Source organism: Toxotes jaculatrix, chromosome 16 (genome assembly GCF_017976425.1).
Source record: "Toxotes jaculatrix isolate fToxJac2 chromosome 16, fToxJac2.pri, whole genome shotgun sequence".
NCBI classification, from domain to species: domain Eukaryota; kingdom Metazoa; phylum Chordata; class Actinopteri; family Toxotidae; genus Toxotes; species Toxotes jaculatrix.
Window position 1 is genome coordinate 17294974 of NC_054409.1, and position 14869 is coordinate 17309842.

The 14869-nt window shown below is 38.3% G+C and overlaps 1 protein-coding gene across 2 annotated transcripts in view; it reads right to left on the minus strand.

The window, feature by feature from the left end:
* The window catches only part of LOC121195502 (astrotactin-2-like), a 234233-nt gene that overhangs the window by 75020 nt on the left and 144344 nt on the right, over positions 1 to 14869 (minus strand). For both annotated transcript variants that reach the window (XM_041059005.1, XM_041059003.1), the window contains 2 exons: positions 3515 to 3681; positions 989 to 1177 (listed from right to left, as the gene is read on the minus strand). In XM_041059005.1, coding sequence (XP_040914939.1) covers positions 989 to 1177; positions 3515 to 3681 — 356 coding nt within the window. The remainder of the gene's footprint in view (positions 1 to 988; positions 1178 to 3514; positions 3682 to 14869) is intronic.

Genomic DNA, 14869 nt, shown 5'->3' on the forward strand with positions numbered 1-14869 from the left:
TTTATGATCATTTACATACACCATTTTATAAAGGTAAAACAGTTAATCTAGGGCGCCATGCATGTTCTAGAAATACAGGGCTGACCCCGCTGATCTACAGCACACAAAGCGCAACCATTGTGACCTATAGGACATAACAGATGAAAAGCATATTATGGTTACTTGAAAGAAATGTGAAGATAAATAGTACGTGTGTGTGTGTTTGTGTGTGTGTGAGAGAGAGAGTAAATAAAAGACAGACAGAGAAAGTGAGATAAAGGTTCAGCGTGCTTTTCAGTGTGTGTACTGTATTTGTGCATAGATAGACCCTCATCATCTCCCTGTGATTACAGGAGCATTTCACCACAAACAGCATGTGACTTATCAGAGAGAGCCAGGTTTTCAGAAAGCAGACAGTTTAGGGAGAACTGCCATGGGATAAGTCTCAATCCTCACTCAGCCATCACTCTCTCATCCCCTTCTCACTCTCTCTCTCTCTCTCTCTCTCTCTCTCACACACACACACACACACACACACACACACACACACACATCTGTGCAAATACAGATGCAGCATCCCAGTGGCAAACCCTGACTACTGATTCTCAGAGCTGCTCTGTTGAGATCTCAAGCCTTTCTATCTCTCCTACAACCCAAACTGATAAAAGACGACTGTAGCCCCTGATGATGTGTCTGCCGAGACACAGAAAAATGTAAACAGTTAAGGTGAGAAACAACAGGTCTCATGGGAAGATTGAAAATGTAATATACACTTGTGGATGGAAATAATAAAATAATGCCTTTGAAAACAGAGACAAAGAGCAATAAAAAGAACCAAGCACAAACTCATAAGATAAAACAATATCATGGATGACAGTAAATAAAAGGTAAGAACCACATATTCTCACATATTCACTAACAATTAGAAAATAAATGATATTTTTAAATGGAAATAATTTCTGTTATGCATCTATGTAAGTGTAAATGTGTATATTTGTATGCTAGTTACCGGAAGGTCATTTGGAATATCTGTCCCAAGTTGACTTGCTGGGTTTTGTTGTTGTATCCATGCAGCATCTCACCAAACAGGGTGTCATTGAAGTGGACATCCTGCCTTGGGCATTTTGGTCCCTCACAGTTGTCTGACTGCAGGAGGCAGGACCGCCCATCCCCTGCAAGTTTGTACTCCTGCACACACCTGTGTAGATGGGAAAAGCTGTCAGTGCAATATATAATATGTAATGTATGTGAGCCTATTTACTTTTGAGGTCAAAGGATAGCTATGTATAGTTACTGGCAGGATGCCAAACATTGTAAGGTGAACTGTGTCACAAATGTTACAGGTTGACAATAAAGAAAAATGCAAAACAAGAGTTCTGAAAGACTGACATTGTTTGAATCCAAATAAAAATGGTTCCACTTACATATCCGTCCATCTACAGATTAAAAAAATACTCTTCCATATGATGACTGATGCTGAAACAGAAAAAAACTATACCCGTGTCTTAGTCTTTTTCTTTCCACCCTGTCTACTAGATATTACAAAACTGAAAAACGAGATTATGTTTTCTATTAACGCCATAAGGATATGTTGTTTATTTACATATTTGGCAAGTTGCAAATACATAAATACATATATTGGCTGACTGAAGAAGAAGAAGACTGAAGAATCTGGCTCTTAAATAGGTTTGTTGAAAAAGCCTTCTACATTAGCAAAGCAGTATACCTGCAGTTGCCACTGTACAGACTGTGGACACAGGCACTCTGCTGGAGACAGTATTGAAACAGATTCTAATGGGGCAGTATTCAGAAGACTGTGTAATAAGTTGCAATTATCACATCTCCTCAATTTAATTGCAGTCCTCCCTTACAGACAAGGCTGAATATCTGTAGCTGTTAGCTGCTGCTGGGGTATGGACTCATGCAGCTGATCAGGTCTCAGTGCCTCAGTGGGAAGGAGGACTCTGCTATTGTTGGCAACACTGTCCTGAAAATCCAACAGACCTGGTTGTGCAGTGTCCTCCTGTGGCATTAAGGCAAAGCCATTTCCCTTTCCAGTAAACCAACAGTTCGCCCAGCCGCAGATCAAGGCCAGCTATTTCTGATCAAACAAAGAATCGGTCATGGCTTGACATGTGCCATTGTGCTTTTATCCTTATTGAAAACTGAGTCCAGTCATTTGTACTGAAGAGATCAGGGACAATGGACATTGCTGCAAACTGCGTTTTGATATTGGCCTGTTCACCCACAGTGTAAGGGAACCTATCATTATGCCATCCCATATAGTAGAGATGACTCATTTCAAAGAGAACAAGAATATCCTTCACCTGTCCATCTGCTCCTTCTGTTAAGTTCCCTGCTGCTGGAAACCCAAAAGTTGTTAAGAGCTTGATTCATACAGGTATGCATAGTTTCTTTGTGTAAGTCATTGGAGCACTAGGCCCACAATGGCATATGGATTCAGCAACTTTCAATTCACTATAATCAGTGTTAGTCAGTCTTCACTCGGTTATTAGAGCATCATCTCCAAATAGGCCAACTGCTTGTCAACAATACAAAGTGTAATCAGTCAGCAACAGTCTTTAATTATAAATATGAAAAGTTGCCTGGTCCATGAATTCTGTTGTGAAATATTACTGGCAAACACAGCACAAACAGAACTCTCTGATCCATCCCTCTGGGTATAGAAAGCTGATATAATGGTGTGGAACGTGATTTCTTGCCACACATTAAGATTACAAGTTAAAAAATAAAATAAAATAAACACTGGGAACTGTTAGAATGCCACAGTTGGTGATCAGCTGCATAGCCTTTCATAACCACAGAATAACCTTTTTCAAATGGAAACTCCCTGGAGATTACTATGCCATATGATACAATCTAGTTCTAGCGCAGGTGCATAAAAAAAAAGCTTCCACAGTCTACAGTAAATCAGCTCAGTGGAATGTGTGGGATTAGGAGATGGGCGTTCATAGAGTGAATGTATTGCTGAATAATGTGCAGGAAGTGCAGCCAGTGTGGTCCAAGATTCAGGTTTAATCCTTGGTGCACTTGCCTTGAACAGTTTAAGGTTCTCTTCAGACAAATGAGGGACCTACCCTATAAATTTACTGTACCTACTGATGTAGATGCTCACTTGTATTTGTACTATTTAAACAGTTGACATATAAATATGAAAGGATTTATAAAAGGCTGCCATCAGAATTGAAAAGAAAATACTGCAAAATTGCGACTTGTGAACAATGTAATATTGTAAAACCTCTTTGATTAGGATACACAGTGTATGTAAATTAAAACAGAGCTTATTTATACTGTATTTACTCCTGAACAAATGTCTTCCATCATAAATAGAAGTGATTTGTTGATTATAAAGTCACTGGTTGTTTCTTATTTACATATCTTATTTCCTTCATGCGCTACTTTGCCTTAGAAACAGTTTCTTGATTGAAATATCACTCATGAAGACTCTTTCATGAGGAACCTTTATTTCCAACCTCCAGACACCTTTCGATATTTTACTGTTAGCTATTCTCACCCGCAAAACATAAGCACGTTACTGCTACTGGGGTCATCTTCAAGGGGCACAAGCTGCTGGAGACACAGCTGTTCGCAGCCTCCATTGAAGCCATCCGTGCAGTCAATGCCCCTGGAGTAGTCATAGCAACCTGAGCCATCTTTCATTGGCCTCAGCCCCTCAGGACACTGCAAGAAAAGGGAGACAGAAAAAGAAAGAGAGGTAGTGGGAGGGAGAAGCAGAGAGAGGGTGAGGAAGAAGGCATAGATTAGGGGGAGAGAAGAAGAGAGTCAGGCACAGAGGTCAGCGTGTGCATTTTAATTTAGATCAGGCGGCACGGAGGAGGCAAAAAGATAGTAAAATGGGGGAGAGATGAAAAGAGGGCAGCTGAGAAAGGGGGGATTCAAACAAAGAAGAATGAAATATGCCAATTACCTTGTTTGATTTAACACAGAACACATGGTAGTATTTACGTAATAAAAAAAAGAAGATTAGAATCATCATTACAGCTCGTCCCACTACTTGAGTACAACAGCACTTGAAGTCAATATGGAGGTCTGTATTGTTTTTCTCATGCCAGAGACAAAACTCCACACGTCATGCTCTCCTGGTGAGAATCCACACTGACAGAAGGAAAAAGTGCAAGGTGACTCCATGTTTACACCTTCCCCAGGCCAACAAGGAGTGTAACCAATAAAAAAGGATGTTTGTCTGCGGGGAACTGTCCATTTCACATTTGAGAGAAAAACTTAGAAAGTGTTGTAAATGAGTGATGCTGGATATTCTAGACATAGGGGCTTTGAGGAGCAGGAATATCTCAATTTCATTCATAAGTGCAAACCCTGAAATGACTTTGAGGGCACTGAGACCTAGAGATTTTTTGGTATTGGTGAAGTGTGCAGTGATGTACTAAGAAGATGGGGTTTTGTTTGTTTTAGAGTTTCAGTTACAGTTCATCATTCTGTTTTAGTTCAACTCTCAGCTCACCACCGAGTTTTGATGGAGAACACTGGGTCCAAAATACTAACTTCAGACTGGCTAATTTACAGTACGCCATTTAATTTATGAAGTGCTTTTTAATGAATTATATCTCCTCCAGCATAAGAAATACTAATTAAGCATGAATGCAGCAAGAGCAGATGCATTCTATAACAAAGCTGGACCCCATTAAAAATGTCATTTCACTTGCCATTAATAACTTGTAGACTTAATAGCCTACTGTTTATGATTTGGGTTGCATTATCCATCTCAGAAGTAAACAAAAGATTGTTACACAAACAATACAATAGAGGTTACAATTGATAAACTTTTCTGCTGGCTCAGTTTATGTGTTAGAGGCATATAAACTGTGTTATGTGTTAGTGGGAAACACTATTGACAAGTATTGTCTTGTAAAAAAAAAATAGAGACCTAAGGTCACAGATTTTTTTATACAATGAAAACATGTCTTTAATACTCTTATAGCACTGACTTTCAGACTTGAATATTAACATGCAGAAGCATTAACACTGGAAAATTTTGAAATGTTACTTTATTTTATCATTGCATCATATTATAACATACTGCTTGTTATGGTTACTCAACAGTGATTTCATGGTATAGAAGAGAAAGGAGAGAAAACTAGAATCACCACCCCACAGTTGTATTCCTCTGCCAAACAGTCATGTAGCAGTTCAGGACTTTGAAGGAACTTAATAAAAAGTAGTAAGTGTATTTTGTTGAAATTAGTGTATGAATTCTTGAGTTATGGTAAAAAATGTGATTTGTAAACACTGACCTTTGACCTTTAACCACCAAATCCTAACCTGTTCATCCTTGGGTCCAAATGGACGTTTGTGCCAGATGTAATGAATCTCCCTCAAAGTGCTCCTGATATATCAAATTCACAAAAATGAGATGGGCCTGGGGTCACTGTGACCTTGACCTTCGACCACCAAATTCCGAACAGTTCATTCTGGAGTCCAAGTGAATGTTTGTGCCAAATTTGAAGAAATTCCCTCAAGGTGTTCCTGAGATATCAAGTTCAAGAGAATGGAAAGGACGGACAGATGGACGCACAACCTGAAAACATACGGCATAAAGCCTCACCAGCACAGAGGCATAAAAAACCTTTGTGTACAAAATGTACTGCAGGGCGGAGGTACTGCCAACTCCAAGATAAACATGTAAACAGAGAAAAATTACAGAAAAAAAGCAGCACACTAAAACTGTAAAAATATGATCAAGAGCAATGTGTTGTGCTCAACACTTCATCAGACTCATTTAGTAATATACGCTTTTCTAATTTGGTGTAAGTGTTATATTTTAGTCACTGTTTAAACTGTATAGCATACAGCTGCTGTTTTTTTCCTATTTATTTTTCCAAATATTCCAGGAGATTTCCAAATAAAGGGTAGAACTTGTTTACCAGTTGGACATCACATGAGTGCACCAGACAACCTTGCAGATTGTCAGTACAACATTCATAACAAATCAACATCGGGATTGCCACACCCAACACAGTGGCAATATATGGCGCTAATGGGAGATTCTGACCCCCAAGTCAAAGCATTGACCAGCAGTGTTATTGCCAATCATGCCATTTTACCACCATCAAACAAAGAGCCTGAGTGTGAAAGAAGTATATCTAAAAGATGTTTTCTACCATTAATGGTGCAGTACTGTCTTCAATAAAAGGAAAAGGAAAGAAAACATTATTTTGTAGACAGAGAAGCAGACTTTTACCAAGAGAGTGCTGAAAGGTAAAAACATAAAAAAAATCCAGGTGAAAATTGTTTTTCTCGCCCTTTAGCCCTGTTTTGACTGCACAGACTGGACAGTGTTCAAATCCTCCTTTAACAAAAGACAAATGTGACAAATATTAAATGTCAGCACATTTTGTTCTCCTAGGTGCCTGAGATCTGCAGTAAACAAATTAAGATTTTCCTTTGTAATAAACCTTGGGTCACAAAAGCAATTAAGGGCCTCATCTGTTCGGTTTTAATAACGGTTGTGTAATACAGTACGGGGAAATGAAGGGAGAGAAATCAAGTCAGAAATTAAATAGGCCAAACTGAGATACAAAGACATGACTGCACTAGAGCCTTGAGGTAACAGTGTAAGAGGTGTCTGGAAAGGTGTGAAACTTCTTACTGAGATCAGGACAAGAGAAAAATACTTGAATGCTGTTCTAATTAACAGTCAGCTGTTTCATTCTGCATTTCTAAATAATCCAAGAAAGCTTTTCTACCACATAACTCTTTGTAACACATTTGATAGCATCTGTTTCTGGGTGCTTAAAATTTGTGTAGAGCAGCTTTCTAATTTTCTCCACTTTTTGTTTTTGTACCATCTCATCAACAATCAAATGTGAAACTGTTTGGAAAGCATACCACTGCTAAATATGAAACCTCCACAGCCTTGGATGCCCCTAGAGCCGTTCTCTGGTTATTAAGCCTATTCTTTTTTTTTTTTTTTGCAGACAGGGAACCCACTGGAGAGAGAACAGGTAAATGAGCCGAGGGTGCCCCTAAAGCTTGTTAAATTATGTGTTTTGACATTTGGAAGACCCCCACACTCAGGTCTGGCTTTAATTTATACACTTTTCTACATTTAACTCTTGCCTCAAGGATGTATCCCCACCCACTCTATATTTTATACACTAACAACTACCAAAGCGGTGACTGGTCAGTTAGTTTGTATCTTCCTAAGCCTTAAGTTGATGCTCAAAAGATATTTGATGATCTACATTGTGATTTACAATCCTACACTATCAACAGCCACCAGTAGTGACTGAACTCTTTGTTTCTTATTATGAGATTTGTTTCACATTTTTAGCTTTCTCATAATGGGAAGATCACGTTATCAAATTAAGATCTTGATCTCATAAGATGGGATGAACACAGTTTTCACACAAAGGGTGTAACACTGAAATAAGACAGTTTCGTCTTTGATGTAGAAACTTTACAATTTTGCTGAACAAATTGATGGACAGCATTTTCAATCTCCTAGAAGAACCACTGCCAAACACTAAAAAGGATAAATGTGCCATACACATTGTGCATTGTTCACATGTGTGTCCTGAACAAAGCGCCATATGTTCAGCATTCAGTGGAAAAGCTCTCTAGTCTCAGATCCATTAACTGTATCTCATGAATGTAATGTTAACTTCCCCACCAGAACAAGACTGGGGCCATTCATCACACTGAAGTGGAGCTGTGGGAATAGCTGCCTGTAATTCAGAATTGTCATGCAGCACTCTGTGGGTGAATGAAAGGACTTAAGGTTAGCCATTAGCGCAGCCCACTAGCTACTTGCTCTTTCTGTTCAGACAACTCTCCAAAGACACAAGGGTTGGGGAAGGGGGAGGATTTGCATCTCAGATAAATGAATTTCAGTCAGTTCTTCTGTGGTGCTTCTGCTATGGCAGCACAATGAGAACAGGCCAAGAGATCGGCTACACTTTTCCAAGAAATGAAAACACAACTTTGTTGACTGACATGTTGTTATAATTAGAACCATAATTAATATCTTGGCAGCTGATCACTCATTGAAAACACATAAAGAACATTAGATCCTGGCGGCTGAAATACTACTCATTGTTTACTATATTAAATATTTAAAAGAAGCAGTAAAAAGGACACATTACACACAAGTGTGGATGTGTGTGTGTTTTTGTGCTTACAAATGTGCAATTTCAATCACAGTTAATTAAAAGCTTCAACTACTAGATAAAATTTGATGAACTGTATGTTTACATATTATCTTTTTTCCGTCTTTTACTGCTGTGTATCCGCTGCATCCATGAATGCAGGCAAATAGAGGTAACAAATAAAGCACTAAGGGCTGACTGTACATATTCTCTGGGGGATATCACAAATGAGAATTTTATGACACCATTAAGTACCAGAGTGATGGTATTTCACTCTTGACTATACTTAGGGGGATTAAAAGTACAAGGTAAGCAGGTTTGAAGAAATGGAAGAAAAATGAAACACATCAAACAGAACTGCACATATATCGCCCTACACATTACATACTGCACATTGATAACCCTTGGAAATTAAGGCTCATGCATTCAGAATGAAGCTATTCATTCTGCTAATCACCCATCAGTGCTCTCAGCTTTAATCAGGAGCTGAGTATAATCTGTTGAGAACTCTGTCTCGTAATAATCTTGTCAAGATTAAGATGCTAGATGGTCACACTTAGTGGCGATCACACATTTGAAAAAAAAAAAAAAAAAGAAGAGACAGTAAGAAAAGTGTGACCAATCCATGATCACAGATTTATATATTTTCACTCTGCAACTTTTGGAAATTACAACAGAACATGGCTGGGGAAATTATGTAAACAGTGAAGACTTGAGAAACAAGGAAAATATGGAAATAATTTGTTTGGGAAGACGTGTGCCGAGTCTTCAAAAGAACACAAGTATCAAAAAAAAGTCTTTGAAACAGTGTAACTTTAAATCACACAGACAGGCAGGGGAGGAAAAAATCAAATACTCTAAAAGCATATTTGACAGCCTAATCTGGTTTAGAGGTGGCAGAGATGCATGCCCCGCAGCTCCACCGCTGTTCAAATGGGTTAAATTAGGCACAACAGTTTTATTGCTGCAAGAGCAAAAAAAAAAAAAACTTGTGAGGGTGCAATACATTCCCCAGCTGTTTGTTCCTCATATTCATGTGAATTCATACTTAATCTTTAGTGAGAAAACACACAGTTGTCTCTTAGCTATTGGGAATGGTGTTGCCCAAAGGCAAAAACAGACTTTGCTATTTAAGATAGATTTAGCTTGTCTTTTTTTATTTTGATCCTCTTATTTTTTTTTTTTTTTTTTTTGCAAATGGCTTACAAATGCAAACATACACTGTATTTGGATGGATACACATTAAAAAACACATTGCCTTGTTCTATTTCACATAGGTTTCACTCTCTAACACAATCATGCTCTGATTAAATATTGAGCACTCTTCACTGTGAAAATCTGTCTGTATGTGCTCAACTAATCAGGATGAGTCCATTCTGCACTACGGAGCCTGACTGTGTTTACAGGCCATTTTGTCTTTATTTGTCATCCTCCTTTCTTTAGTGGTGACAACACAACAGATGACACTAAGAGTAAAGGATTGCTTTGTCCTGCGACTCAATCACACTCTGCTGCTCTCAGCTCAGCGTGATCGCCAAAGGCATTTAAGAACTGCTGTTACTTGCTTCCTTTGATGATGAAGACAACAGAGACGTGGTCTGTTAACGATGAGTTATCTTTGTTCATGTCAGGAAATAAAATATAGAAAATATAAGCAGTGGTAATGGACACACTTTTATATTAAGTAGTGTTGGATGGATTTCTTGAAATAGGCCTCTGAGGGAGAGATATAAAAAGATATACAAACGACAGACATACAAATGCTACTCCATTAAGATATCTATTGAAATAGCATAATAGCAATAGCAAGAACAGCAATATATTACAACTTACTGTAACAGCTGAGCAATAAATATTTTCTACCTCTTGATATTTTAATCTTGCAGCAAAGAATAACAGATATTATCTGTATTTATGTTCACAACTAGTCCATCTACATCTATTTATGTCTTTATTTAAGCTTGAAAATCACTGAGGGCAAAAGTCCTCATTTATGATGACGCCGAGCAGATGCAAAACAATAAAGATGCAAGATGCAAGAATAACAATCAATTAAAACAAACACATAAATACAATTAGTAAATAATGTAAGAACAAAATAAATTAGAATAGACACAAACAGAAGTTAAAAGCTCTAAAATTATGGATTTAAAATGGCCAAGAGTTACCAACAAATTACTTTTTTTAAAGTGCTTTGTAGTGAGTTCCAGGTGGATGGTGCAAAGAAGCCAAAAGCAGATTTTCCAAGCACAGTATGAACTCGAGGGACATGGAGCGTAAGCTAGTCATTAGTCCTAGTGTAATGTGGTCCAGTGGACCAAACAAGGATGGAAGTAACACACGAAGGCAGCTTTCCAATAGGGGCCTTGTGAATAAACAACTAAGTATCCAAAGCACTTCTCTCAGAGAGCGAGGACCACCCCTACTTTTTTTGTACAGGATACAATGATGAGTGTTATAAGCATCACCAGTAATGAACCAGAGTGCAGATCGGTAGAAATCATCAAGGGGTTTTAGAACTGCTGCCAAAGCATGTCTGTCTGTAAAGATGTAACCATAACCCAAAACTTCCAAAACTACCCAAAAAAGTTCCCTCAACAACAGTTTTCTACAATGCAATGGAAAGCAGGATTTTTCCTAAAGAAAAAGAAATCATTCTTTTGCCTTGTTTTACTCACTAAATTTGATTCATGATATTTGAAAGAAATCTGTTCATCAGTCCAAGGGATTTTTGGTTCTGAGAACTTAGTTTTCTCTGCATTTAAAACAAACTTATGGTTAGTGAGTGCAACTTCTAAATCACCAAAGCAGTGCTGGAGAGATTCTACAGCAGACTGTACAGTATCAGCAATGTAATACAGCAGAAACAATATCATCCATGTGCAAAATAAACAGAAAAGATTCAAGACTGAGCCTTGTAGGACACCTTTTGCAATGTGGACAAATTCAGATTTAACAGCTCCCATTGCTACACGCTGTCTGTTCATGAGACAGCTCTGGAACCAATTATAGGCAATTTAATCAAAACCAATATTATCAAGTTTCTTTAAAAGTAATGCTTAATCAACTCTAAGAAATGCTTTTGAAAGGTCAATAAAAAGCTCAGAGCATGTTCAGTGTTTCTTATTATCCAAAGCTGAAATTATGTCATTTAAAGCAAGTATGGCGGCAGTAACAGTGTCGTGCTTTCCTCTCAAACCTGCTTGGTGTGTATTTAAATAAGAATGTGCCAAAAGGAATGATTTAAAGTTGGTAAATTACTGGAGATTCTAGTATTTTTTGCAAGGCATGATCATTTAGAGATTGGCCTATAATTGTTTAGCCACCTTCATATCATGAAGTCACATAAGCAGTCTTCCAAACCTCCCCTCTAATCATTTATAAAATTGTTAAAATTATAAGAATGGAGAGGAAATTTCAAACACCAATCTTTCTCAGCATATCAAAACTGTCAGTTGGGAAATAAAGCCTGTGTGATTTAATACTTTCTCTCAATCCATTTAATGTTTGCTTTGGTTTGGAACTGAGCCACTGAATTGACTGACTGTCAAATTAATACATAAGATACTGGAACCACCATGGGGGGAGAGTGCCCCCTTAAATTAGTGGATTATGATACAATTATACCATAAAACAAAAGCACTGCTTCGGTTGTTGCTCATATAATAATTTCACCCATTCAAAAGCCTTGGATAATAAGAGACACATTATAATTAGATTATATTAATATATTGAATATAACTACACATTATTACATGTCTTGGTTTTCATGTTATGCTCAAAATACTTGGTAATATTTACCTCAACAGGATTGTCTGAACTGTATTCCATTGTGCACAGATCTTAATTCCAACCCTTGGCTGCAGTAGTGTAATGCAGATCTCTGTGGTACACTAAATGACACACTTGATCTGGCATTTAATCAACAGTGTCGGACTGAAAGGATGAAAAAATTATTACAGTGTATTTGCTTTAAACCATAAAGCATTGAAATTCAGGGGTAATGATAAACTGAGCTGTGTTGTGCAGCAGAGCAGGGGGAGTCATAACGCTCAGCTGCCAGGAACACGGGACCGTGGAGACGTACAGGGGATGGTGCGTAGAGGGATTAGGGCAATTCCACCCAAACAAAAGTTTAGGTGGAACTTTCCTCCCTGCTGACTCTTTATGCAAACCAGAGGCAACCAAGTGGAAATCTGGCTCCACGCTGACAACTCATCATTTAATTCCTGACTTTTGGAGTGTGTCACACATTTTAATAAACTCTTGCATACTGAGACACTATACAAGCGCCTTAAAATGAGATTGGAGACAACAGTATCTGTCTCCTCTAAACTGTTATAAACTACTGGAATTTGACAGGCTAAAATTAAAGTTTCAGGTGGCGCCTGAAGTTGAAAAATGCATCTTTTCCATCCCAGCATCCAAACAACTTTACCAGAGATGTCCCAAAAGGGATATCAACTGATGAAAGATATGCCACTAATATCCGACCATCTGCTCAGCCTCTGAGTACTTCCATTAGGAAGACAGATACTGTAGCTGGATACAACAATGTGCCATAAAGAAAAACATTCCACCATTCCCTAAAAGCATAGAAACCACAATATGCTGCAGTTGTCAAACTTAAACTTTAAAAATGGCAAGCTACCAGGAAAAGCCATGTTTACAGAGTTTTGAACTTCACCAAGCAGCCCCAGGAGAGTTCACAGAGTGCATCAGTAATACTCCTTTCACACACAAACACAGCGGATGACACGGTACATTGACCACAGGTTCAACGAGAATTCGACCATTCATTCCACACCACTGGCTAAATGCTAGATTGTTGCTGTTCTCACAACTCACATCTGCCCAGTGAAGTTTCCTTCTCACAGGGTGTTATGTCCCTGGTCTAGGGGAAAACTAGACATAACATGCTGTGTGACTCTTCTTCCCACTCATGAGAAAGCTGCACAGCTGCACGGTATGACTCAAAGACCGGAGTAGCAGTTTATTAACTTCAGAGCTGAGCAAAGCCCAAAACAACAAACATAAATTCACTAATTAGCCCTAAACTTCCCTGGCAAAGAAAACCAAATGTAAACAAATTACAAATCTCTAACCTCAGCTCCTAAATCACAAACAAGAGAAAAGGTGTAAAACAACAAAAAATGGTTTCTCACTCCTACTACACTACTGCCAGGTGCTCCATATTTACAGGGTAGTTTTTACAAATTCTGCACAAACTAACAGGACTTTGAGCTAAATTAGTGTGTTGGAATCACTAAATATGGGCACAAAACTTTGTAAACTTTCCAAGAAGTTAGTCAGTGGTTATTCTGCTTACAGAAAACTCATGACAATACACAGAACTAGACACTGGATCGTTGTTGGAAGTGGGAGAGGTAAAGGAGAGGAAGACTGGTGGGGTTTCAGTAGGGTCACGCCTGCTGCTGGAACCCTGCTATATGCAAGGGCAGGGACAAAGGGCCTATATGGTCATTTAGGTTGGAGGACTTGTTCAGAGCACCATGTTAAAATTGAGCATGGCAAAAAAGGTTTCAAATACTAAGTTCCTTACAAAATGCAATAAGTAAAAGAAAAAAAAAGATTTTACACCACTGTCATCCAGAAGTCTAACTGCCACTTCTAACTGTATTGTATATTGTAAACAGTTTCATTTGTGTTTATCTACGCATTTACACTGTATGTTTTTTTTTTCATGTACACAGGTCTCTGTTGAAAAAAAGAAGACCTCAGTGAGACCTAACATATTGTTCTGTTCTCTATCCTACTTTCTCTTTCTTTAGTTGCAACCATTAGTGCAGAAACATTTAGCATTATCCACTTCTCACTGTGATCATGGAAACAGCAGTGCAGGCCACAGTGTAAACAGCATAACAATATACAGTTTTACATAGCACATACTGTACCTTACAATACAGCCAACCGGTGTTTGATGAACCAAGTGATGAAAAAAGAAAGTGCTAGCACAAAAACATTAGCTGTCTGAAATCGCTAACCTGCGCTTACAACAGCTGTTGTTATAAGCTGAGGTTAGTGAGCACAAGAATAAACCACCTGTCATCCTCCCTGGCTCAGCAGCAGCAGAAAGGGAACACGGGCAAAAATGGAATGCAATGTCTCCAAAACTTCAGCACTGGCTCAGACTAGAATTTAATTCATTGCAAATGCATTTCAACTGTTTTAAGAGCAGCAGACAGCCTTGAGGGACTGACTCTGATAATGGATTTTAAGCCCTCCGTGTGGCATGTCACTGCTCTGTGTTAGCACCCACTCTGACAAGGATGGTTAAAATAACACCAACCCAAAAGAGTCAGAAAAGAAAATAATACCACTGTGTCTGTGATCCTCTGTGTTAATCTTTGAAGACTAGAAGGCTTTGTCAGTCTTTTTGTCTCCGTATTAATCAGCCATACACGGAGGCGTGAGACTGTTCTGAATTATTTTAGTGTAATATTTCATACAACATTTATACTTCATGAAAGTGCGAGTTGATTCTAAATCTTCTCTTTGCCTTTGCTTTTCTTTATTTAAAGTGGTAATCCTTGGCAGTTCTTTGATATGGTTCTATGTGCACGCTGCTGGTTAGCTGTGGGAGAAAAAAAAATGTTCTCTTTGTTTATGTATGTACGTGGACTCAAGAGTTAATAAAAGAGTCTGGTATAATACATCCAGGGACTTGACATGGGACAAAATTTGACAAACAATCCAAAGGCTTATTAGCATGTATTCATTCATAT